The 26,344-nt window shown below is 46.4% G+C and overlaps 1 protein-coding gene across 5 annotated transcripts in view; it reads left to right on the top strand.

Annotated features, from left to right (window-relative positions):
* The window catches only part of SFI1 (SFI1 centrin binding protein), a 306,787-nt gene that overhangs the window by 130,944 nt on the left and 149,499 nt on the right, over positions 1–26,344 (top strand). For all 5 annotated transcript variants that reach the window (XM_030217587.1, XM_030217588.1, XM_030217589.1 and 2 more), the window contains 2 exons: positions 6,639–6,733; positions 12,563–12,680. In XM_030217587.1, the coding sequence (XP_030073447.1) occupies positions 6,639–6,733; positions 12,563–12,680 (213 nt within the window). The remainder of the gene's footprint in view (positions 1–6,638; positions 6,734–12,562; positions 12,681–26,344) is intronic.

The raw sequence follows: 26,344 nt of genomic DNA, 5'->3' as shown, positions 1-26,344 counted from the left end.
ACTACACTGGCTACCACTCAAGGAACGCATCACTTTTAAAGTATGCACCTTAGTCCACAAAATCATTCACGGTGAAGCCCCTGCATACATGTCCGACCTAATTGACCTGCCACCCAGAAACGCTAAAAGATCGTCCCGAACCTTCCTCAATCTCCATTTCCCTAAGTGCAAAGGCATAAAATACAATGCACTGCACGGATCGACTTTCACATACATGAGCACACAATACTGGAATACACTACCCCGCAGCCTGAAAATGACCTACGAACTGACCGACTTCCGCAAACTACTAAAGACTTATCTCTTCGAGAAAATCTACGGCAAGGATCAAAACACATAAAGCCCATGCAATCCCATAGACGCGCACCAATACACTCTCTGAACCTCAACTCCCGCGCCTAAACCCTACCTACTGACCAAATTTGTCAGACCTCCCTATTCCCTCGATTGTTTCCCCCCTCTCAACTCACCCCTGTTATAATCCACTATTCGATTCCCTAAGAATATCTTGAACTTACTCTGTCTTATATAATTCTTCACAATGTAACCCATAATTGTACTGCAACCAACTGCACTTCCATTTTTACAATGTATTGTAAGCCACACTGAGCCCGCAAATAGGTGGGAAAATGTGGGATACAAATGCAAATAAATAAATAAATAAATAAATAGACCCCAATCTATCATCTGCCAGAAAAACCCTTTCAAAAAATCTTTTACTTTACCAATCACTGTGAACATTTTAAGAATCTACCATATAAATTTTATACATAGCATAATGCAGCCATTTTGAAGGTGGTGCTCACAGGAGGGAGTGCTACTTTCTCCTGCTTCATAAAGGCGTGGGGGGGGGGGGTGGCTGGGGGTGCACTAGGCCACCAGGGCAGGTGGGGGTGGTGCCCACTAGGCCACCAGGAAAACTGCTGTTCGTTTGTTTGTTTGCACAGAGGGGGTGGCTGGAGGTCCACTGGCCCCCCAGCCTTTTGTGTCTGGGTGGGGGGGGGGGGGTGTGGAAGTCCACCAGACCTCCAGCCCCTTGTGTGCAGGGATGGGTAGGGGGTTCTGGAGATCCACCAGACCTCCAGCCCCTTGTATTACTCTTATTTGACATGTCCAGGGTTTTTTTTTGTGTTTTTTTTTGACAGCCCGGATTTTCTGTGGGAGGATTGTGCCTTGCCTAAATTTGCATTCTATTACCTCTGATCATCGGGGCTTTATTTCCCTGTGCTGTTCCGGCACTAATTTTACAGCGCTCTTTGGTACAGCGCGGGTTTTTTTTATCATCTGCCTTTAGTCTCTTAGGCTGTTTAAGTAAGCATCTTGTTTGTATAAGTAAGATCCTTGAGGCAGGTGACAGCTGAAATATGTTGGGCATCTGAACTGTCATGGTTTTCTGCATTACAGTCTTTAGATACTAATATTATTACGTATGTTTATATGTTTTTGTTTTTATGATTTGCTGATATATGTAATAAAAGATTTTAAATGGTTAGGTGTGTTTTTTTGATTATGTATGCAATGCTTTTAATTTACGTATTCATTTTTTCTCCCCACCCCCACCTACTGTCCGCTTCCTGTATCATCAGTTACTAAACTCATTAGGCCACCCTGTTGAAGTGATGTCAGCACTCTTTCCCATAACTTGCGGTACTGGCATTGCCCCAAGGAGCACATTGATTGAAAAGACATAAGCACCCAACTAGCCATTTCCCTCATATATGTCCCTTCCAGATCACCAAAAGGGGAGGAGAAGGATCCACCCAGGCCTTTAGAATACACTTCTTTGCCAGCCAGGTTGCCAGCAAAGCAAATGTACGTTGAGCGTCCCCCAACCCCTGCTCCTTCAATGATGCTGTACATCCCATAAGCACTGCTGAGTACTGCCACTCTATAGTACACTCAAGACATGCTCCATGACCTCCAACACCCCTGTCCAAAACCCCCTCAAGGATGGGCATTCCATGAAGGAGTGCAGCAATGTTCCCACCCTTATCTTGCACTTATTACAATTGGGATCTTCCCACAGCCCCATCACCACTCCTCTCTCTCCTTAGTGATGTGCACTCTGTGCAGAATCTTATACTGTATGTCTTGTAGTGCAGCATTAGGGGTCTCACGGTGAATATTTCCAAATACCTCAGCTAATCTGTTTTCTGTAATCTCTTCACCTGTATCCTGGCTCCATAACTCAGCTAATTTTATCAAATGGGGAGCTTTTTTATTATCTTTGATAACTTGATGCCACTGGGTTAACCGGTTAAGCGTTGGGGGTAGCTGTAAAATAACTTTATCCATTTGGATAAAACCCACTAAAGTTTCATACTTGCGTTCCACACCCAGCACGTAATTGTGCGCCTGGAGGTAAGCAAAAAACTGCGAATTGGGAATTTCCCATGCACGTCTGCATTGATCAAAAGATGGGAACACCTGTCCCTCCCATTGATGGAGATGGCCCAAGTGTCTACATCCCCCACTCCTCCACTTGTTGAATACTGTAGTACCCATTCCCGCCGGAAAAGCAGGGTTACCCAACAAAGTTAAAAAGGGGCTAGGTCCAATAGTCGCCCCTCCTACCCCCCTCCACCACCTCCAAGCACTTTGCAGAGCCTTCCAATACTGGTTCCCTCCAGCTCCTCCAGCCCTCCCCCTCCCTCCCTCTTCCAACCTAACAAAGGGATCTTTTTGCCCACTCCAGCTCTCCCAAAAATCCTTAGGAGCAAAGAAACCATGTCCTGAGTGCAGCTTGTATATCCAGCGTAATAATGCTGCTACATTATAGGCTCTCAAATCTGGCAATCGAAGACCGCCTTTCGTCCTATCATACGCTAACTTCATGAAGGAGATTCTCGGACGCTTTGCTCTCCAAATAAAGGAACTCACCGCACTACGAAACACAGACTCTTCCTCCTTGCGGATCCACAACGGAAGCATCTGTAAAGGATATAGCAACTTAGCCAGCATCACCGTCTTGACCAGCGCTATCCGGCCCATAAAATTTAACGGAAGCTCCTTCCATTGAATGCATAACCTTTTAACCACTTCTAATTTATCCAATACATTTCTTTTATATACTCAGTTCGGCTCCGCACTTAGTTATTGTTATGATTGGGGTCTGAACCCCTCTCAAACTTACCTCTTTCCTGGGGGTCAGCTTCTTAGCTGGCTTCTGTTTCTTTTCTCTTTCCTTTCTGAGCTGGCTCTGTCTCTCTGTGCTGGCAGCTTCCAGCAGCATGGGGTTAATTGTTTCACTTCACTACAGCTGTGTGTGTGTTGCCTGAGTTGCTCTAACTCTCTTTGGGTGTACTGGCTTCAAGTGTTTCACGGTTTTGCATTGGTGTGGGTTGGGCCTCTCTGGGTCAGTGTGCTTTTGCCTAGGTCTAGGGAGTGTGACATCATCAGGGAGGGCCTTGATAAGGAAGTGGTGTTGTTTCCTTCAGGGCCTTTGCAACAGAGGTGTTTGCTGTAGGTAGGGTGGTGCAGTGTGCACTTCTGATGTTGTGTCTAGTTCCCTGCTTGCTTTTGCTAAGGTCCAGGTTAGTGTTAGTGCAGTGTGCACTGGTGTCTATGTGTTTAGCTTTCCTGCTTTTCCCTTTGGTTCCCCTGCTTTTCCCTCTTGGTTTTGGAAGCATTGCTATGTGTAGGGCTTTGGAAGCTCTGTTGCTATTAGAAGTACTCCTGGGTTTGGTGGTGTTAGGAACACTGCAGAGTTTGCTGTTAGAAGTACTTCTGGTGTTTGTGCTATTAGGAGCATTGCAGTCTTTGCTGTTGGTGTTTGGTGCTTTAGAAGCACTTTTTGCTTATGTGTTAGCTTCCCTCCTTGTGGCTCCCCTGTCTTCCCTTTTAGTGCTAGGAGCTCTTCTGGTTGCTTGCCAGAGTAGTGCTTAGGAAGCACCTTGTTAGTTGTATCTAGCTTGCTAGAGCAGTGCTTAGGTAGCTGGTTTAGTTTTGTGTTTAGCTTATTAGTGTAAAGCTCTGCTTGTAGCTTGGTGCTTAGTAGCACCTGGGTTAGCTTTGTATTTAGTACCCTGCTCTGTTAGTTTAGGGCTTAGGAAGTCCCTTTCTTGAGCAGGGCTTAGGAGCTCCTGTTTAGTATAGGGCTTAGGAAGTCCTTTTGTCAGTTTACGGTTAGGAACACTCCTGCTGGTTTAGGGCTTGGGAGCACGTAGATCAGTTTAGGGTTAGGAGCACTTCTGTTTCCAGTCCTGGTCCCTATGTCACCCGGTATCCAGTAAGTCCTGTCGGCTACTCGAACCCAGAAGCTCAACTCCTGGGGGGCTTAGTAGCTAAGCACAGGTGAAGCTGTGCGGACCAGTCCAGTGTGCTCCAGTCCAGTGTGTTCCGGTCCGGTGTGTGTTCCAGTCTGGTGTGTTCCAGTCCGGTGTGTGTTCCAGTCCTGTGTCCTCCAGTCCGGGGGATTCCAGTCCAGGTGTTCCGGTTCGCTGGGCAGTGCCTGCAGTCCCTGCCGGTGTGCTTACCCAGTGTTGGTTGGTGGGTTTTGCCTGCTGCTGTCGCTCCTCGTCAGCAGCCCAAGGGCTCACGTTTGCTCCAGAGCCCAGTCCCGCGGGCTCTGAACCTGAGAACCTGTCAGTTATACTCCCAAGTACTTTATACTGACCTGGGCCCATGACAAAGGGAAGCTGCTCAAACTAACGCTTGCACATGGGTTACTTATAGGGAGTGCTTCTGATTTTCCAAAATTTATGCTAAGTCCCGAGAACTCCCCAAATTCCTGAATTATATTCATGACCCTTGGTAACGTAATGGTCGCATTGTCCAATAGAAGAAGCATATCGTCTGCAAATAAGTTTATTCTGTATTCCTCTCCTCCTACCTGAATCCCCCGTAGCTCTGGATCTCTGCGAATCCTGGCAGCCAAGGGTTCTAATGTTAATATAAATAATAAAGGTGACAAAGGACACTCCTTCCTAGTACCACCTTTGAAATACAAAGGTTCTGTAAGAGAGTCATTGATAAGGATCTGGGCTGTCGGGTTGCTATACATCGCACGAATCCAGCTCAGAAACTCTCCTCGTATGCCGAATCTCTGCAACACCCAGAATAGATATTCCCAGACCATTTTATCGAACGCTTTCTCCGCGTGCAAACAAGCCAGAAGCGTATCCCCCACCTTTTGCTGTCCATCAAGTAGAATGCGACTCACTTTCAGTATATTGGCAGAAGCAAATCTCCCCTGAACAAATCCTACTTGATCCGAGTGTACCAACTGAGGGACTAAGGCACCTAACCAAGCCGCGAGCACCCCTGCTAAAATCTTAATGTCTTGGTTTAGCAATGAGATTGGCCTATATGACCCCACTAATTCTGCATCCTTTCCAGGTTTCGGAAGGACTGTGATATGCACATGATTGAGTGTTGGCCCCATCACCCCTGATGACCTCACCTCCTCGCACATCGCTATAAAAGAAGGTGGAACTAGATCCTGTAATATTTTATAATATTCCGTACCCAGTCCATCTGGACCTGGGGCTTTAGCCAACTTTAATCTTTTAATGATTTGCTGCACCTCTGTTCCGCGCATCGGTTCATTTAGCACTCCCAAATGTTCAGCGGATAGGGACAGGAGCTTCACCTTTTCAAAGAACTCTTTGCACTTCGCCTCAGAAAATGAGCCCTCCCTATAAAGTGATGAGTAAAATCGCACAAACTCCTTCTGTATGTCACCTAACCCTGTACACACAGAGCCCTGTGCATCCCTAATTTTTCCTATATAACTTTTAGAAGATCTCTGTTTCGCTAAGGATGCTAGCAATTTCCCCGTCTTATTTCCCCACAGAGAGCCTATATTTATACAGTTTTGTGCTATACAAAGCGCGCTCATCCAGGACCTCCTGCAATTGCTTCTTACAGTCTACATACCCCTCCCTCGCCTCTTCTGATGGTGAGAAAATAAAGAGCTTCCGAGCTTCCCTTAGTTTCAACATTAAGTTTGTCACCCGAGATTCACGCATCTTAGTTACGGAGGCCAGGTAAGATATAATTTTACCCCTCAACACCGCTTTTGCTGCCTCCCAGTACACTCTAGGACCTACTGTTTGCACATCATTTTCCGCTGTATAGTCTAACCAACTCTTCCGCAAATAGCTACGAAAGTCTTTGTCTTGATACAGGGCTGGGTTCATACGCCACCTAGCCTGTCCCACCCCATTGCAACCCAATCCACACTGGTGCATGGTCTGACACATCGGGTTCCCCTATTCCTGACTGCCCCATTTTTTTTTCATATGCTCCTTTTATATAACATTTCACAGCCCTCTGCTTGGGAGTCACCCATGTGTGGTTGATCCATCCTATTGTCTGTGGAAAAAGCAAGGTTAATTACCTGTTAAAGGGATTTTCCATGGACAGAAGGAAGCGCCAGCCACACAAACCTACAGTCCTCTCCTCGGATGAGCCTGCTTACATCCAGAGAATGCACTGGAGAGGAACCATGAGGGGCACCATGATTAGAGGTGGTTTGCATATGCTTAGTAAGGTCTTTTGAGGTTTTTGAGCTTTGGGAGATGTAATCTGTCCATGGCACCATTGGATGTCACCAGTGTGGTTGATTTATCCTGCTGTCCATAGAGAACCTCTGTTACAAATAAGTACCTTGCTTTTTTTTTTTTTTCTTCCCCAAGGTTTTTCCTGTACAATCTGACATTCAAGGCATGGAGGACATACAAGTCATTGAAGTGCCAGAAAAAGATAACCTACCAGGCAGCAGCATGTTATGGTAAGGAGAAGGACCAAAGAACTAAAAGAAAGGGAAAAGCTCTTTGGTAGTTCTTTGTATATATAAGTGCCCTGCAGTAATACTACTACTACAGATGTGGGGAATGCTGCTGCTATTTGGGTTTCTGCCAGGTAGTTGTGAACTGGTTTGGTCACTGTTGGAAACAGGATACTGGGCTAGATGGACCATTGGTCTGATCCAGTATGGCTATTCTTATGTTCTTTTGTACTACTTATTTCTATAGTGCTATTAGACATACACAGCACTGTACAGGGACAAGTAGGACAGTCTGTGCTTCACAGAGCTTACAAACTATTTCAGACAAATAGGACAAATAAGATTAGTAAGTTTCATTTATTATGTGAACGATTACAACATGGTTATTAAGCAGTGAGTAAAGGTTAAGAGTTAAAAGCAGCCTTCAAAAAGGATTTGAAAAGGACCAGATAGGAATGATGACATACTGCCTCAGGAAGTCTATTCCAGGTGTACTATGCAATAGGATGAAAGGAACAGTGTCTGGAGTTGGAAGCAGAGGAGAAGGGCACAGGTAAGAGTGACTTACTTGATGAATAGTGTTCCTGAGAAGGGCTGTAGGGAGAGATAAGGGAGGAGAAATAGTGCAGTGTTCAAAGAGGGAGAAAGGCATTTGGACCAAATAGGCTTCATTAGGGTTGTGAAATGAGAGATAACACCCAAATATTAATAATCATACAGGGGCCTCAGAAGGAGAGAGGCTCTGTGGTCTATGTGGCTTTGTTTGTTTTAGATTTGATTAGAGAGGTGTGGTAGCCGTGTTAGTCCACTTTTAAAGGTAATCAATAGAAATAAAACAAAATAAAACATGGAAAAGAAAATAAGATACCATTTTTATTGGACATAACTTAATACATTTCTTGATTAGTTTTTGAAGGTTGTCCTTCATCAGATCGGAAATAAGCAAATGTTGGTAGATGAAAGTATATATAAGTGAAACATCAAAGCATTTCAGTGACAGTCTATAAAACTGTCTTAGTTGCATTGCAAATCTAGGTGATGAACGATACATAATAGCCATACAATAAAATCAAATGGAACTCCATTAAAAATAGGACAGAGATTCACAACCACATTGGCCAAGCCATTCACAACCTTAAGAGAGAGTGAGTCTGCTTGTCAGCCATGTCGGCCAGATCATCAACTAAATCGGTCAAAAACTATTGAGAAAAGATGAGACTTCAATGCTTTCTTAAAATTAGTTTAAAAAGGAAATGGCTGTTCTCTCTGATCAAGTGGAAGATTATTCCATAAAAAGGGGCTAGGAAGTAAAAACGCTCTTACACGTAAAGACCCAGTGTGCTTGATATGGATCAGGGAGAGTCAGTCTGTGATCATTCAATGAGCAAAGCATGTGGATTGGGGAGTAGGGGGATAGTAAGCCTTGCTAGATATTCAGGGAGGCCAGTATGTAGGACCTTGTGGGTCAGAGACAAGATCTTAAACTGTATTCTTTGAAGAACTGGTAGCCATTGGAGCTATTTGAAAAGGAGTAATGTGATCTCATCGCTTAGTCTTACACAGGACATGGGCTGCTGTGTTCTGAAGTGTTTGAAGTCTCTTCAACACCTGCATAATTCAGATTGCAATAATCGAGACGAAAGCCAATAAAAGCATGAAATAATGTATGTAGGGAGAGAAAATCTAAGAAACTTCAAATGACTTTAATCTTACAAACGGTATGGAAACCAGATTTCAATACTGATGAGATTTGCAAAGAGAAATGAAGTCTGGAGTAGATGATAACCCCAAGATATTTAAACTGGTCTACCAGTTGAACTAGAAGGTCAAATAATGTAGATATAACTGTTAGATGAGTAAGATGGCCAGATATCCAACAGTCTGTAGTCTTTTGGGGGTTATGGACCAGACAGTGGTCCTTTAACCACGATGAAATTGCACCTAAACAAGTTTGAAGAGGTGAGATATCAAGATCGTGTACAGTTGTATAATGAACCAAAAGAATATAATCCACGTAAAGATATATGTTTATGCCTAGAGATTGGATCAAAGAAGCTAGGGAACTTAAGAATATGCTAGAGAATAGGTGAAAGTATAGAGCCCTGCGGTACACCACAAGACAATGGATAGGATTGAGATTTATTATCTGCTTTTGACACCTGAAATGTATGGCCTTGTAGAAATGAAGAGAACCATTGGAATACAATACCATTGATACCAATGTCTTTAAGTTTCTGCCGAAGTAGGGAATGATTGATAACATTGAATGCTGCAGACAAGTCTAAAGATACTGCCAATGTAACAAAACCATTATCTAGTTTATTGTATACTTCACTTAAAGGTTAGCACTGTCTCTGTACTGATGCCAGGCTAAAGACTGATTGGCGCGAGTATAGAATGAGGGAAGCTTCTACATGGGATTGTAGCTGAGTGGAAACTATTTTTTCAATGCCCTTAGCTAACAGCGGTAAAGAAGGGAAGGGAAATGGGACTTGATATACCTTGATATACTGCCTTTCTGTGGTTTTTGCAACTACATTCAAAGCGGTTTACATAGTATATTCAGGTACTTATTTTGTACCAGGGGCAATGGAGGGTTAAGTGACTTGCCCAGAGTCACAAGGAGCTGCAGTGGGAATTGAACTCATTCCCCAGGATCAAAGTCCATTGCACTAACCACTAGGCTACTTCTCCGCTTTTGGTGATTTGAGAGTAGGAAGGACCAATGCTGATTTAAGGAGACCAGGTAAGATACCTTCAGAAAGACTCTTTAATATTCGATGGAGAAAAGGGAGAAGCCCTGAAGAGGAAGACTTTAGCCATGAGGCGAGAATAGGGTCCAAAGAACAGGTAGGGTGGATGGCAGAGAATATTTTGGAGAAAGACTCCAAGGTAGGTAAATTAAATGACCATGAAGATACAGAAGTAGAGGTTGACAACGAGGGGGGGGGGAGGATGCTTCCAACAAGGCTACCTTAAGACATTAGGGGGATTGCATTAACTACTACTACTACTACTATTTAGCATTTCTATAGCGCTACAAGGCATACGCAGCGCTGCACAAACATAGAAGAAAGACAGTCCCTGCTCAAAGAGCTTACAATCTAATAGACAAAAAATAAATAAAGTAAGCAAATCAAATCAATTAATGTGAACGGGAAGGAAGAGAGGAGGGTAGGTGGAGGCGAGTGGTTACAAGTGGTTATGAGTCAAAAGCAATGTTAAAGAGGTGGGCTTTCAGTCTAGATTTAAAGGTGGCCAAGGATGGGGCAAGACGTAGGGGCTCAGGAAGTTTATTCCAGGCGTAGGGTGCAGCGAGACAGAAGGCGCGAAGTCTGGAGTTGGCAGTAGTGGAGAAGGGAACAGATAAGAAGGATTTATCCATGGAGCAGAGTGCACAGGAAGGGGTGTAGGGAAGGACGAGTGTGGAGAGATACTGGGGAGCAGCAGAGTGAATACATTTATAGGTTAGTAGTATTGTATTGTAGTATTCTGAGCAAGACTAGAAAATATTGAGAAAAGCTTCCTGCTTTTGGTAAAGTAAAATGGAAATGAATATTTATGTTGATGGAAAAGATGAGATTAGGAGTGCGTTTCTAAAGTAGGTTTAAGCTCTGTATGCAAGGCCAAGGGCAGAAATTCTAGGTAGTAGGTGTTCACAGAGTTTTTCTGTCCAAGGGTTTGAGACAAGGGTGCCGTCTCGTCATGTCTTTTTTTTATCTGGCAATAGCCATTTGCCTTTAGAATTAAAAGGGAGATTTTACCAGTAGAGGTGGGTGGAATTCCACAGAAGATCTTTCTATGCGGATGCTGTGTATTTTGTGGATCAGTCCGAGGCAGGCTTGTCCAAGTTCAGCCCTCATTGGCCGTCTCTAATGAATATGCACAAGAGTGATTTGCATACAATGGAAGTAGTGGGCATGAAAATCTGTCATGTGTATTCATTTCGAATATCCTGAAAAGCTGGCCCGTTGCAACCTTTGAGGACTGAACATGGACAAGCCTGGTAAGGAGTTCATACCCTCGCTGCTAAGGGAGTTACAGAATTTGCCAGTCTCTGCTTTTAACAAATTTAGCTTAAATTCAAACTTTTGACACTTGGTCTGGAGGGGAGTGGGTGGTTTGGGTGGCATTTCTTTTTAAGGCTGTAAGGGAGGGGTTAAGGTATTTTTAGGGATAAAAATTTTGGCAGATAAGAACCAGTTGTTTAAATTCAAATTATGTCCCGTCGCTGAGGAAGATTGAGGAATTGAAGAGGTGGAAGGAACTGAATGTTAGCTGGACAGGAAGGGTAGGTGCCTTAAAGATGATATATCGGTTGATGCTTTAAATTAGCTTTTCATTCTAGTGAGATGCTTGAAGAGACTAGAGCATAAGAGTTGTTATGGGCAGGAAGGAGAGCAAAGATAAAATGGCAGATGCTTACACTTCTAGTGGAAGAGGGATGTTCAAGTTTTGGTTCTGTACTAGAGAACAGCAGTTATGAAGGTGGTAAAGTACCACTCTCTAATACTAAAAGGGATTCATTGGATTGCTTTGGAGAGAAGTGTAGGTGCTTGGTCAGTGTGAGTTAGTGGAGGGGGTGGGGGGGAAGAAGGAGGCAAATGAGAACAAAGATGGGGGTCATGTCCTTTTAGAACTGTCTGGAGATTGATAGTACAGGAAGATGGTCTGTCTCTACAAATGCTGAATATTTGTTGGGAATGAGATGTTTAATAAGGAGAGGCTGTATCATATCTATAGCTGTAAGTGCCCTGCAGCGTTGTGCCTGTTGCTGTGAGGGGCAAGTGCCTTGCCTCTGGTTTTTTTGCCTACTTCTCTTATGGCACTTTGGTATTTCTGTGATGCTGATTCCTACACATAAACAAACAAACAAAAAAAAGCAATAAGTGCCTGAGATCCCATGTACTAGGGGCAGTTTCAGTCTTGGGCCTCCTATAAGTGAAGTAGTAATCAACTAACTAAAGAAGCAGGCTGAGTCAGATCTTAAAATCCTGCTTCTTGTGTTTGTTGCAATTGACTTTACCTTCCATTACTTCAGGGCTAGACTTACTAACCTATATTAATACATTAGCACAGTTAATGTAATTAATACAAGTTATTGTCAAGGAGGTCTGTTCATTAATAACGGAGTTTGCCAATCAGAAACACCATAAAATCAGCACGATTATACCTAAACCTCCACTACCCAAGCAACAAAGGACTCAAATACAAATCCACTTATGCATCCAGCTTTTCCTACTTGAGCGCACAACTGTGGAACGCACTACCAAAAGTAGTAAAAACTACGCTCGACCACCTGAATTTCCGAAAAGCACTAAAAACAGATCTGTTCAGGGCATACCCCACCGACCCAACTTAAAAAAAACCTGATACCTGCGACAACATAACCAAAGACCGTAATGGACATATCCTAACTCTCCTGTCCCTCTCTAAGTTCCCCCCAATTGTATTTACTATACATGTACCTCATTCTACCATAATATCACCTTGTAATTGTTTATACCTTGTATTTGTTCAAACCGGAATCGGTTAACGCCGTTTACGGTACTATGTAAACCACATTGAGCCTGCAAAGAGGTGGGAAAATGTGGGATACAAATGTAACAAAAATAAAATTGCAGGTTAGTAAGTCTAGTCCTTAGATTGCAAGCCTTGTGAAGCAGGGAAATAAATTCAGGTACTGAAGGCCGCTCACTTTGAGCTTAGGTTTGGAAAGGCAAGCAATTGAACTGAAATTCATATCCAACTTGACAGAAATAAAACTGGATCAGCATTAGAAAGTGACAATTAAACTCTTGTATCATTTTTATTTAATGACTGTGCCCTTAGTGAAGAAGCAGCTAATGAGGGTGATGTGGAGACGCTGGCTGGTTTACATTGATGTTCGCAGAACCAAACTTCGAATGCAGTCTCAAGCACTACGGTTCAGAGAGCAGAGTACCTTGCAGTAAGTATGAGAACTGAAACTTGTTTCCCCCCCTCATTTTTCCCACAACCCTGAGTGAGTGTAGGATTACTCAGAGCTGGAACCCTTCCTCATACCTTCAACTTGGTGAGGTGTGATTGCTTGGCATTATTACAGACCTTGGTTCTTGCAGTTCAATTCCTTTCTTGTCCTCTGGATGGAAGTAGCTCTGACTTGTGGTGTGATTGGATATTACGTGGTTCCTGGATCCCAGCAGTAAGAATTTTCTTCCTAGGTACACTGTGAATAAGTGCCTCCTGCTCTAAATTTTAAGATGTAATTAGCCCAATATTCAGAAGTTAAGTTCTTTCTCCAAGGACAAGCAGGCATGATAGTCTCGCATGTGGTTGACATCATCCATGGAGCCCAGTGCAGACACTGCCATAGTGCACTTCGGGGCAGTGCCCTCGCCACGCATGTGCAGATTTCTTCCTGCCCGACTCTTGAACGTGGGACCAGCAGTCTAGCATTTTCCGCAGAGCAGAGAGGTTGGGCTTCAAATTGCTCAGGGTGTCGAATTTTTCTCTTTTGGTGTTTTCCCATTTTCAGGACATTTTTTCTCATATTTTCTTAATTTTTCAAATTACTTTTTCGGCCTTTTAGGCCTCTGAGCCCTTCTTTTGGCTGGGAAACATCAACCATTTTCGGGTACAGAACTACTTGAGCACACTGGACTTTGTGTTGACCGTTTTTCCATCCAGTCAATGAGGGTGCTGAGTGGCTTTAAAAAGCATACTTGGGGAGATCACGTGATGCCATGGTCAGGAGCAGTTGCTGAAAAACCCCGCTCCTGCTGTCCTACCACTAATCCCTCTTCAAACGGATTCGGCCATATAATTTCTGACAGATTCAGGTTTGTGAAGTAGCTAGAGCTCACTAGCAGCTGTTATTGTACCTTATTAGTGATCCCGTGGCTGCGAAAGGGGTGAGAAAGGACAGAGAAAAAAATCCGACCATATGACAAGATGGCGGCCCCGGAGAGCCCGTCCACCTCCTCTGTCGGATCGCCCTGGGTGGCAGAGGTGGCCGCTGAGGTCACAGGGGCCATGGAAGTTCTGCTGGACAAACGATTAAGCCCTATTGACAGTAAACTAGAACAGCTACAAGATCATATGGGGCAACTGAGTAAAGACTTCACGGCTTACCAACAAAGGCATGGGATCCTGGAGGACAGGGTCCAAAGATGGAGGAGGAACAAACGCGTTTGCAGAAGCTGGTGGCTGGGTACAAGGAGAAACTTGAGGATCTAGAAAATAGATCCAGAAGGAACAACTTGCGTTTCGTGGGCCTTCTGGAGGCACTTGGGGATAACGACTTAAGAAGATTTATGGAAACCTGGCTGACACAGCAGTTACAGCTGCCGGCTGCGTTGTGAGCATTGCAGGTAGAACGAGCACACCGGATAGGCCTACGATCCCAGCCTAACGCAAGACCTAGAGTGGTGATTTGTAGACTTTTGAACTTTGCGCACAAAACGGCAATTTTACAAGTATTGAGAGGAGGCCAGGAACTCTATGAGAATAATAAAATACTGTGCTTTCAGGATTATTCTGCTGTGGTTGCTGCGCAGAAGATTTTCATCGATATGCTCCAGTCTTTTGGAATAGAAGATTTGATTTGCATTGCAGTATCCTGCCAAATTGAGAGTGACATATAAAGATGAAACTAAGATTTATAATACAGTAGAACAGGCACAGGAATTCCTGTGCTCCTTAGAATAGCGATGAACCAAAAAGGCAAATTTAGTTGGCTACTAAAGAAGAGGGCCTGGAGCGTTGGAGAGAGAGGGATTACATACAGAGACATTTGGACAAACTTTAATATAACTAGTGGTGCTTGGAATAGTTACTATAAGACACTGCATAGCCTGGAATAATGGAGTTCCATTATGAAACTAGTGATATGTTTATAAGGTGGTGGTTTTTTTTTTTCTTCTCCTATGCTGTGTTTATCGTCAAAGGTTGACACATCTGCTATTGTTGCTTGGATATAGAGGGACGAGTGGTGGGAGGTGTTATAAGTTCCATATAGGGAACCCCTAGAAGGTCTTAGGGAGGGGTAGGGTGGTGGGTGGGTAGATGGATATAGGAAGGGGAAGGTGGGAACTCAGGGATGGGCTCTAGGAGCAAATTCAGTACATGGGGGGGAGGCATACTGGCCAGTACGCCCAGGGGAGTTTGGGCAAGAATAATCTTTGACAGAGGTTACGAGGGGGGGGGGGGGTTTAGGCTGGGGTGACCCCTTTTAAATTTAGATATGTTACAACAGATGAGAATTAGACTTAACTTGGGGGGAGGGGCGGACTCTGTAGGTGGTAACTTGGAATGTAGGGGGTATTAGTTTCCCTATTAAACGGTCAAAAATCTTACATCTACAACGACACAGAATTGACATTGCATTATTGCAAGAGACCCACCTATCTGTAACTGAACATTACAACCCTGGTGGGTGGGGGATTGTCTGGCAGCGGCATCCCAAGGAAAAAAAAGGGAGGAGTAGCCATTCTGTTCAGGAAAGGAGTGGTAGACAAAATTAGCCCACTTTTTATAGACCCTGGAGGCAGATTTTTACTTTGTAAGGCCATAATTGCATGTCAGGAATTTGTACTAGGAAATGTATATGCACCTAACCAATATGACTGTCGTTTTTTCAAAATGATTACATCAAAACTTTTGGCCAGTGAGGCGACATCAGTCTTGATTGGAGGAGATTTTTAATGCAGTTTTAGATCCCATGAAGGCACTGGCCTCCGAAGGGGGGAAAAGGGCTTTCTACTTTATGTAGACATCTGGCAAGTGCTTCATCTACGGGAGAGAGACTTCACACACTTGTCTCAAGCACATTCCACCCAGGCTCGCATTGATTACTTGTTGGTCTCGAAGCAAATCTTCGGCTCAGTATCCAGGTCTGACATTGGGTCATATGTCATTTCGGACCATGCATGGGTTTGGGTGGAATGTGCTCTAGTCAAGACAGTGGGGCGGGGTTGGCGTTGGGTTTTTCTGGTTGAATTATACAAAGACAAGACCTTTCAGGAAGTGCTCTCTAAATGTTGGAAGGAGTATAAATCTCATAATGTAGAGCATAAGACGGTGCCTGTACTTTACTGGGAGACAGCGAAGGCAGTATTAAGAGGGGAAATTATTAGCTACACTAGCCATAAAAGGAAGGCCAGAGATCGAGAGATCCTCCAGCTGGGTCATTTGTTGGGCACAGCTCGGAGGAGATTTGGTAAATCACACTCTGTAGAAGACAAACAGAAAGTTATAGAAATCCAGGTGAAACTGAATGAGCTATTACACCAGAGAGCTATTAAATCACAAATATATTATAAATATATACTATATAGACATGGGAATAGGGGGGGATGATTGTTGGCGCGACTGGTAGCAGCTACAAAAAGGTTCCTCTAGAATCTTGACTATGCAAACAAGTCAGGGATCTGTGACTTATTTCACTCTTATTATCAAAGTCTGTATAGTGCTGTAGAAGAGGAGGGATTGCCGGGCAATCTTTATTTAGATAACTTAGCGTTGCCGAGCCTACGTCAGGTGGACAGGGATTTGCTTAACCAACCAATTGTGCCTGAAGAAGTTCAGCTGGCGATTCGACAGAGCTCCCTTTTCAAAGCTCCAGGAATAGATGGGTACCGGGTGGAATTTTATAAGCTCATGGGGGAGGGAGTTGTGTCCCCACTGACGAATATGTTTAATTATATGATAAGAGGCTGAACAAGGCCAACTGCTGTCACTACATACTCGTTGCCGGAGAATGTAGTGATAGCAGTTGGCCTTGCTGAGTTTAAAGGGGGTTTGGACAGATTCCTGAAGGAAAAGTCCATTGAACATTATTAATTTAAATTTTTGTTTTGTTTTTGGGTTGTTGCCAGGTTCTTGAGGCCTGGATTGGCCACTGTCGAAGACAGGATGCTGGGTTTGATGGACCCTTGGTCGTTTCCCAGTATGGCGGTGCTTATGTACTTATGTACCTGTACAGTTGAACATAGCCCAGATTATAGTGATCCCTAAACCAGGGAGAGACCCAACCCTAGAGGAATCCTAGAGGAATCCTATCGGCCTATTTCGCTTTTAAATTACGAGGTCAAGCTGCTAGCTAAAATAATGGCAAACCAGCTGGCAAATATCCTACCAAAGCTGTTGCATGAGTCTCAAGTGGGATTTGTGTGAGGACACATGGTGGCCAAAAATATTCGCAAAATCATAGCTTCACTAGAATATTGCAACCAGAAGAAACTACAATCTCTCCTGGTTAGCTTCAATGCTGAGAAAGCATTCGATCGAGTGAAGTGTCGGCAGTGAAAGCTCTGTATCATGCTCCGATAGCATGAATTTCCGTTAATGGGTTGGAATCAGAGGATTTTCAAATTTTCAGAGGTACGTGGCAGGAGTGTCCCCTTTCTCCTCTCCTTTTTGTCTTGACATTAGACACTTTGCTGAGAAATATAGTAGCTACTCCGTTGGTGTGCGGAATACCTGTGGGCTCATTGACTTTCAAGGTTGCAGCCTTTGCGGACGATATTTTAGTACACCTATCGTAACTACGAGAATCGTTGCCGGCGTTAATGGAGATCCTAAATGAATATGGGGACTATGCTGGCTTACGGTTGAACTTGGGGAAATCAGAGGCCTTATCCTCTTCAGATCAGTTAGAGCAGGAGTGGGGTACAGAGTTCCCTCTACGTTGGGCGAGGGGGTCATTTCATTACCTGGGAATTTTGTTGCCTATGGATGTGTCACAACAACTGTATCCCTTAAATGGTTCTAAGTTACTTCAGGATACCCGCAAACTAGTGGAGGGCTGGCGAGATCTCCCTTTGACCTTGTTAGGTAGGGTGTATTTAGTGAAAATGGTGGTGTTCCCCAAGTGGCTGTATTTTTTCAGACGCTGCCCCTTTGGTTACTTAAGAAACCTTAAAGTCTTTAACTGTTTAATTTCCTGATTCTGTTGGAATAGAAGGAAACCCAGGGTTAGGTTTTCGTATTTGATGGGAGGATGGGGGCAGGGAGGCTTGGGTCTTCCAGACATGAAGCAATATAATTACGCCTGTCAATTGTGACGCTTAGGAGACTGGTGCCTTCAGACTGATATATACCCCATTAGATTTTGAAAAAGCATATTATGCTTCTTACCAGTTTTTTTTCTCACTTCTACATCATAGACAAGCTCAGCTCCCCCTGAGGTTATGGAGGAGTATACTTTTGAACCCACAGAGAGCCGTGTGGAAAGTGCTGGTGAAGACCCTGGGGGGTGACCCATTTGTTACAGATCTCCTCACACTCCGGGGTAATTGTGATTTTCAGCCAGGGCTTACTAATAAGATTTACAAGCATTGGGCTGTTCAAGGCATAACCTATCTGGAACATTTATTGATGGGGGGAGGGAGGATCATTCCAATGGAAGATTTGATACGACAGACAGGAGACTCTTGGGGAGCGAGATTTGCATATTGGCAGGTTTTGCATTACATCTTAACGTTTTCTGGTGAGCAGCTGAGTTGTAGAATGGGGGAAAAACTCAGAGAATTTTTTCAGTCTTTGAGGGTGGGGGAGATCTCGGTCTTGCTATTATACAAGGCCTTGAATAAATGGAAGTAACACAAAGACTAGCTTTGAAAGGTAGATGGGAGCAGGAGATGGGGGTCACTCTGACACACTGGGACATATCAATTTCAGTTACACGCATACCTACTCTTGTTACAGATGCACGTTTAAGAGAATGCGCTTACGTTACCTTTCAAAGTACTGAAGAAGGATCTAAAGAAATTCCAGAGGCTGATCTCTCGGTTCTGTTGGGCGGGGAAAAAACCACGCATGCAGTTTAAATATTTGATAGGAGCGTGGAAATATGGTGGAGCAGGCATTCCAGATCTATCCTTATATAACTATGCATGCTTATTCCGACATCTAGGGGATTGGATCTTGGGAGAGGAAAAGTACACGCCTAGGGAATTTGAGGCTGCATACTATTCCCCATGGCATTTTAACTCGTTATTACACTGCTCGCAAGCATCCCTGCCAGATAGGCTAAGACAGAGTAGATTACTCAGAGCAATGAGAGAGACGTGGAAATTTTTGACAACATTGCTGGGGGGACGAGGAGATATATCAGATCAACTCCCGATAAGGGGAAATGTAAATTTCATGCCGGGGAATGACTGTCAGCTTTGCTCGATGGGCAGTCAAAGGACTTACCCTAGTACAACATGTGATAGATGAGGAAGGTAAATTATATACATGGGGTGCTCTGCTGGAAGCTGGGAGAGTCGAGCATAAAGATTTGATGGCATATCTGCAATTAAGACATTATATAAGGACTTTGGAGAGAGGGGCCTTGGTCCCGTCCTTGGGAACAAAAATACGGGGGTTCTTTGATAAATTTCAAGAGGGTGAACTTTCGATATCAGGGTTACATAAGGCAATACAGAGGGATTCTAAGGAGAGGACATTTGGGGACCTTGTCGCCAGATGGACTCCAGAAATAGCAGGGAGATTGAGCCCTTTGAAGCTAATAAAGAGAATTACAGAGATTTCGATTAATGCAACCTTGAGGGAATGTCAATTTTGTATTATTCATAGGGCATACTTCACACAGGAGAGATTGTTTAAAATAGGGGCAGTAGATTCGCCCATATGCCAAAAATGTAAACAAGGGACTAATTCCTTTCTTCACTCCTTATGGGACTGCTCTCAAACTAAGATTTTTTGGAAGGAGATATTTGGATATCTAGCAAAGTTAACTGGGTGTGTGGTTGTGCTTTCACCAAGGGCCATACTGTTAGATTACTATGAAGATTATCATCTAGAGAACAGAACATACACGCTACTGTTACGGAAGGCAGGGGTTTTGGGGAAGAAAGTGATTTTAGGAGTGTGGGTGGGAGATGAAACACCGTCTTTTTGGGTGTGGAGAAATAAATTTCATGCCCTAATGACTTTTGAACATAGATATGCTAAACGCACGCCCAAGAGGCTGAAGCAATTCCATGAAGTATGGTGAGTGTACATGGACTCTCTTCCACACAAAGCGAGAAGTCTGCTGCTAAATGCGGGTTGAGGACCGTAGGGTTAGAGAGAGGACACTCCAAGGAGATCAGTGATTTATAAAGGATGGGGGGATGGGGTCCCCCTTTGTTTTAGGATCGCTGTCTTCCTCTTCTCCCCCCCCCCTCACGCTGGATATATTTATATATAAATACTTGCGGGTTTTTTTTTTTTGTTTGTGTGTCTGTGTGTCTTGGACTTGTATTTGTCTGTGGTCTGGTTTCAGATGAAGATTGTTGTTGAGAGATGGCGACTGGGTGGGAGTGGGAGGGAGGGAAGGGGAATAATTGAGAATGCAAAGGATGCTAAGTTGAAATTTCATCGGACATATCACAAAATAGAGATGTATTGATGGGAGCTTTAAGCACATATCCATATTGTTTTAATTGTCCCCTAGAACCCACAATATGCTCACTAATTGTTCAGCTTCTGGGCAACTGATAAGGTGGGGTGGGAGCTGGGAGATTGAAGATAGGAACGAGTTGAGTGCACGTGTTACCGTATAGTTATGATTGTTGATATGTTTTGGTTGATTGAATTGTTCAATACACATTGTTTCAAATGAAAAAAGGGTGGGGGGGGAAGGAGGAGGGGGGAAAAGTTTGATGACTATAAGTAATAAGATGTTTAATTGGATACAAATTCATGCTTAAAGCCATGTACATTCGAAACCTGCAATGTGTGTTTCCATATCATCAAGCTGATCAATCCATAGACTGGTGGGTTGTGTCCATCTACCAGCAGGTGGAGATAGAGAGCAAACTTTGCCTCCCTATATGTGGTCATGTGCTGCCGGAAACTCCCCAGTATGTTCTCTATCTCAGCAGGTGGTGGTCACACACAGCAGCAGCTCTGGCTAGGCCTCCAAGCCTAATCCTTAGGTTTTGTTGAGGCCTGGGGTTGAGGGCTCTTTTGAGCAAGTGCAAACCTGGTGGTGCCAGGTCCCTCCTTTTCTCCCCCCTCCCGCTGGCTCCGTTTAAAAAAAAAAAAAAAAAAAAAAATTTTAAACGTCTTTAAAGGCGTTTAATTCGACGTTTCTTTAAACGTTCATTGCAGCTACTCACTGGGACACCAGTTCGTTACAGCTCGGAGCGGCAAGCAGGTAATTTTACCTTTTTATAGCGGGCAGGGGGTTCCCCGATTCTTCTCCTCGTGGCAATGGCGTCGGAGGGCGAGGGCGCAAAGGGTCGCTCCCCGGATCGCTGGAGCGCTTCTAGAGGGGATGCGGGGGTTTTACAACCTGATTTGCCCTTGATGGGTGATAGTTTAGTGACCGATGAATGTCCCGGTCGTTCCTCCGGCGTGGCGGTTTTTTCCCGCCATAAACGCCCATCCCCTGCTCCTCGCCTCCGCCATCTTGGCCGGCCACGCGGCTCGGACGGCTTCTTCGTGGGCCGCCCTTGAGGTTGGAGACATTAATGCCATGAACGCCCTTAATTTGGGCGACGGCACAAAAGCGGCTAAAGTTAAGCGCCGTTCTTCCCGCGCGGCTCCTTCACGGAGTTTCGCGCCGGACGCCATTTTGGATGCGCAGCATGTCTCTCCCCCGCTATTGCGAGCGCCGGTTGAGAGTGCGTCTAGGGCTGTTGCCCAGGCTGCGGAAGTGCACAGTCTGGGGGGTTTCTCCCCCGAGTTTGTTTTGCTGCTGCATCAGGCTTTCCTCATGCAAAACGCTGCCCCTGCTCCCTCTTCTGATAAAGAGGTTGAGGTTCCCAGAGGTAAACGCCCTCGGGTTGATTTCCAGGCCTTGGAGGACTTTTGTCTCCTCCGATGTAGATGAGGGCAGCGTGTCTGAGGTCTCCCAACGATCCTTTGCGGATTCCTTGGAGGAGATAGATCCCCGCTCGGATGGAGCGGATGACCCCTCTGCAGCGCGGCTTTTTAGCCCAGAGGATTTGCCCAACCTGTTGTTACAGGCCATGGACACTTTGAAGATTTCCTCTCCGGAGGACGTCTCTCCCTCAGCCCCTGTTGGCTCTGCCATTATGCTGGGGACGAAGCGCCCGCCTAGAACCTTCCACGTGCATGATGCCATGCACACCTTAATTGCGGCTCAATGGGATGTCCCGGAAACGAGCCTTAATGTGGCTAGGGCTATGTCCCGCCTCTATCCTTTGGCTGTGAGTGAACGTGAGGCCTATCTGTGGCCTACCGTGGATTCTTTAATCACTGCGGTGACTAAGAAAACGGCGTTGCCGGTGGAAGGTGGCACGGCCCTAAAGGACGCCCAAGACAGAAGATTGGAGGCCTCCTTAAGGTCGTCCTTTGAGGCATCTGCTTTAAGTTTGCAGGCCTCAGTTTGCGGCTCCTATGTGGCCAGGGCGTGCCGGACTATGGTGCAGCGGGCTTCCCCCTCGGATCATTCCTTGAGGGCTGATTGGCCGGCCCTGGAATCGGGCTTAGCCTATTTGGCAGACTTGCTGTATGATGTCTGGAGAGCCTCAGCTAAAGGCATGGCTCAGACAGTCTCTGCGCGGCGGTGGCTTTGGCTGAAACATTGGTCTGCTGACCACGCCTCTAAATCCCGCCTGGCTAGATTGCCTTTTAAAGGCAAGCTGCTCTTTGGGGTCGAGCTGGACAAAATCGTGACCGATCTCGGCACGTCTAAGGGCAAGAAATTACCAGAGGTCAGGGCTCGGGTTAGTACTCGTCCCGGTACCTCCAGAGGACGGTTGCAGGAAGCCCGTCGGTACCGCCCGGGCAAGTCGGGTTCCTCTGCCCCCTCTTCCTTCAAGAGGAATTTCTCCCCCAAGCAGCATTCCTTTCGCAGAGACCGCCGTCCCGGAGGTGCTCCCTCCGGTCCTCCCCCAGGGTGTCGTACCCAATGGCGGGGCCTTGGTCCACGCCCCAGTGCAGATTGGAGGACGGCTGTCCTCGTTTCTGGGCGAGTGGACCACTATAACTTCAGACGCGTGGGTGCTGGAAGTCATCAGAGACGGCTACAAGCTAGAGTTCTGCCAACCCTTAAGAGACGGGTTTGTACTCTCTCCCTGCAAGTCTCCGGTCAAGCTGTGGTAGTGCAGCAGACCTTGGACAACCTGATCCGCCTGGGTGCGGTCGTTCCGGTGCCAAAAAAAAAAATCAGATTGGCAAGGGACGTTACTCCATTTACTTTGTGGTTCCAAAGAAAGGAGGTTCTGTCCGGCCTATCCTCGACCTCAAAGGGGTCAATCGGGCCTGGAAAGTGAGGCACTTTCGCATGGAGACTCTCCGCTCTGTTATAGCGGCAGTGAAGGCAGGAGAGTTCTTGGCTTCCTTGGTCATCAAGGAAGCGTACCTGCATATTCCCATCTGGCCTCCTCTCCAACGCTTTCTGCGTTTTACAGTCCTGAGACGACACTTCCAGTTCAGAGCCCTCCCTTTCGGGTTGGCTACTGCTCCGCGGACCTTTTCCAAAGTAATGGGGGTCATAGCGGCCTTCCTGCTAAAGGAAGGAGTACAAGTCCATCCTTATCTGGACGACTGGTTGATCCGAGCCCCCTCTTATGCAGAGTGCGGCAAAGCTATGGACCGGGTAGTTGCTCTTTTGAGCTCCCTGGGATGGATCATCAACTGGAAGAAGAGCCAGCTGCGCCCGACTCAGTCCCTGGAGTATCTGGGAGTTCGATTCGACACCCAAGTGGGCAGAGTGTTCCTGCCAGACAATCGGATTGTCAAGCTTCAGGCTCAGGTGGACTAGTTCCTAGTAGCCTCTCCTATTCGGGCTTGGGACTACGTGCAGCTGTTGGGCTCTATGACGGCCACGATGGAAGTAGTGCCCTGGGCCAGGGCTCATATGAGACCACTACAGCTATCTCTGCTGCTGCGCTGGGCTCCGATGTCGGAGGATTATGCTGTGCGCCTTCCCGTGGACCCAGCAGTGCGCAAGGCGCTGAGCTGGTGGACGCAGACAGACAAGTTGTCTGCAGGATTGCCTCTGGTGACCCCGGAGGGGATTGTCGTCACGACAGATGCCTCTTTGATGGGCTGGGGAGCCCACTGCTTGGGAAGGACAGCGCAGGGGCTCTAGTCTCCTGCAGAGGCAAGTGGTCTATCAACCTCCTGGAACTCAGAGCCATTCGGTTGGTGTTATTGGAGTTCATCCCGGTACTGGTGTTGAAGCCTGTACGGGTCCTGTCGGACAATGCCACGGCTGTGGCCTATATCAACCGCCAGGGTGGTACCAAGAGCGCCCCTCTAGCCAAGGAGGCTATGAGTATTTGCCAGTGGGCGGAAGCGAACCTGGAGCAGCTTTCAGCGGCCCACATTGCCGGAGTCATGAATGTCAAGGCGGACTTTCTCAGTCGCCATACCTTGGAGCCCGGAGAGTGGCAACTATCTGCTCAGGCGTTCTTGGACATCACGAAGCGCTGGGGCCAGCCGAGCCTAGATCTGATGGCGTCATCGGCCAATTGCCAAGTGCCGCGCTTTTTCAGCAGAGGACGGGACCCTCGATCCCTGGGAGTAGATGCTCTTCTCCAACAGTGGCCGACACAAGAGCTCCTCTATGTGTTCCTGCCCTGGCCCATGTTGGGCAGGGTGCTAGACCGGGTGGCAAAGCATCCCGGCAGGGTAATCCTGGTGGGTCCGGATTGGCCCAGACGTCCCTGGTATGCGGACTTGTTCAGGCTCTCAGTCGACGATCCTCTGCGGCTGTCAGTGGAGCAGGGCCTGTTACATCAGGGTCCCGTGGTGATGGAGGATCCCTCTCCCTTTGGTCTTACGGCCTGGCTATTGAGCGGCAGCGTCTGAGGAAGAAGGGCTTCTCAGACAAGGTCATCGCCACTATGCTGAGAGCGAGGAAGCGCTCTACTTCTACTGCTTACGCCAGGGTTTGTTGTATCTTTGCAGCATGGTGTGAAGCAGGCTCACTTTCTCCCTTCACTGCTCCAATTTCTTCAGTGTTGGCGTTCCTGCAAGAAGGTCTGGAGAAAGGCCTGTCGCTCAGTTCCCTTAAAGTCCAGGTAGCGGCTCTGGCTTGCTTCAGGGGCCGCCTGAAGGGTGCTTCCCTGGCTTCGCAGCCAGATGTGGTGCGCTTTCTCAAGGGAGTTAATCACCTGCGCCCTCCTCTGCACTCAGTGGTGCCTGCGTGGAATCTCAACCTGGTGCTAAGAGCATTGCAGAAGCCGCCTTTGGAACCCTTGTCGAGGGCATCTCTGAAAGACCTGACGTTGAAAGCAGTCTTTTTGGTGGCTATCACTTCAGCCAGAAGAGTTTCCGAGCTCCAGGCGCTCTCATGTCGAGAGCCTTTTCTGCAGTTCACTGAGGCAGGAGTGACTATTCGCACAGTGCCTTCCTTCCTGCCCAAGATTGGTTCTCGCTTCCATGTGAATCAGCAGCTCTGTCTCCCTTCCTTTCGTAGGGAGGACTACCCAGAGGAGTACTCCGCTCTTGAATATCTGGATGTGAGACGAGTCATCATCAGATACTTGGAAGTGACCAATGATTTCCGGAAATCGGATCATCTGTTTGTCCTGTTTGCAGGTCCTCGTAAGGGTCTGCAGGCTGCTAAGCCTACAGTGGCAAGATGGGTCAAGGAAGCCATTGCAGCGGCTTATGTGGCCGCGGGGAAGGTGCCGCCTATCCAGCTGAAGGCTCACTCCACGAGAGCTCAGGCGGCCTCGATGGCAGAGGCCAGATCCGTCTCCTGGGAAGAGATATGCAAGGCGGCAACGTGGGCTTCGGCTCATACATTCTCCAAGCATTACCGTTTGACTGTGGCTGCACGGGCGGAGGCCCGGTTTGGAGCTTCAGTGTTGAGGTCAGGGATTTCTATGTCCCGCCCTGGGTGAGTACTGCTTCGGTACATCCCACCAGTCTATGGATTGATCAGCTTGATGATATGGAAGGTAAAATTATGTATAATCATACCTGATAATTTTCTTTCCATTAATCATAGCTGATCAATCCATAGCCCCTCCCAGATATCTGTACTGTTTATATTCTGGTTGAATTTTAGGTTCAAGTTTAGCCTTCAGTTACTTCAGGAGGACTTCGTGTTCAAGTTCTTCTTTCACTTGGATTCTTCAAGAGTTGAGACGAGTTTGTGTTACAGTGAGCTGCTGCATTCCTCTCCCCTCCGTTTTACGGGGCTGGATTGAGACATAAATTCTGCCGGCACTCCCTCCCGCTTCGTGCGGCTGTAGGGCAGCTTTGTACCCCTCCCGCTTCGGCGGTGTTAGGGTCAGTCAGCTCCTCCCGCGGTTGCGGTTGCAGGATAAGCCAGATCCCCCCGCATCGGCGGGTGTGGTGTCCCTCCCCCGCTCCGCGGGGATGAGCTGGACGGATTCCCCTCCCCCACTTGTGTGGGGATGAGCTGGGTTAATTCCCCTCCCCCGTTTCGGCGGTGGTGAGCTGGGCAGAGTGTCCCTTCGTGGGTGTAATTCTCTAAGTGCTGAGTCCTGCGGATGGAGCTTTGATATCGACATACTGAGGAGTTTCCGGCAGCACATGACCACATATAGGGAGGCAAAGTTTGCTCTCTATCTCCACCTGCTGGTAGATGGACACAACCCACCAGTCTATGGATTGATCAGCTATGATTAATGGAAAGAAAATTATCAGGTATGATTATACATAATTTTACCTTTCTTTGATCAGGTCATC

The sequence above is a fragment of the Microcaecilia unicolor genome, chromosome 11 (assembly GCF_901765095.1).
Source record: "Microcaecilia unicolor chromosome 11, aMicUni1.1, whole genome shotgun sequence".
In the NCBI taxonomy this organism is placed as follows: Eukaryota; Metazoa; Chordata; class Amphibia; order Gymnophiona; family Siphonopidae; genus Microcaecilia; species Microcaecilia unicolor.
Note: the sequence above shows the minus strand (reverse complement) of the source record. Positions and strands in the feature narration are given on the sequence as shown.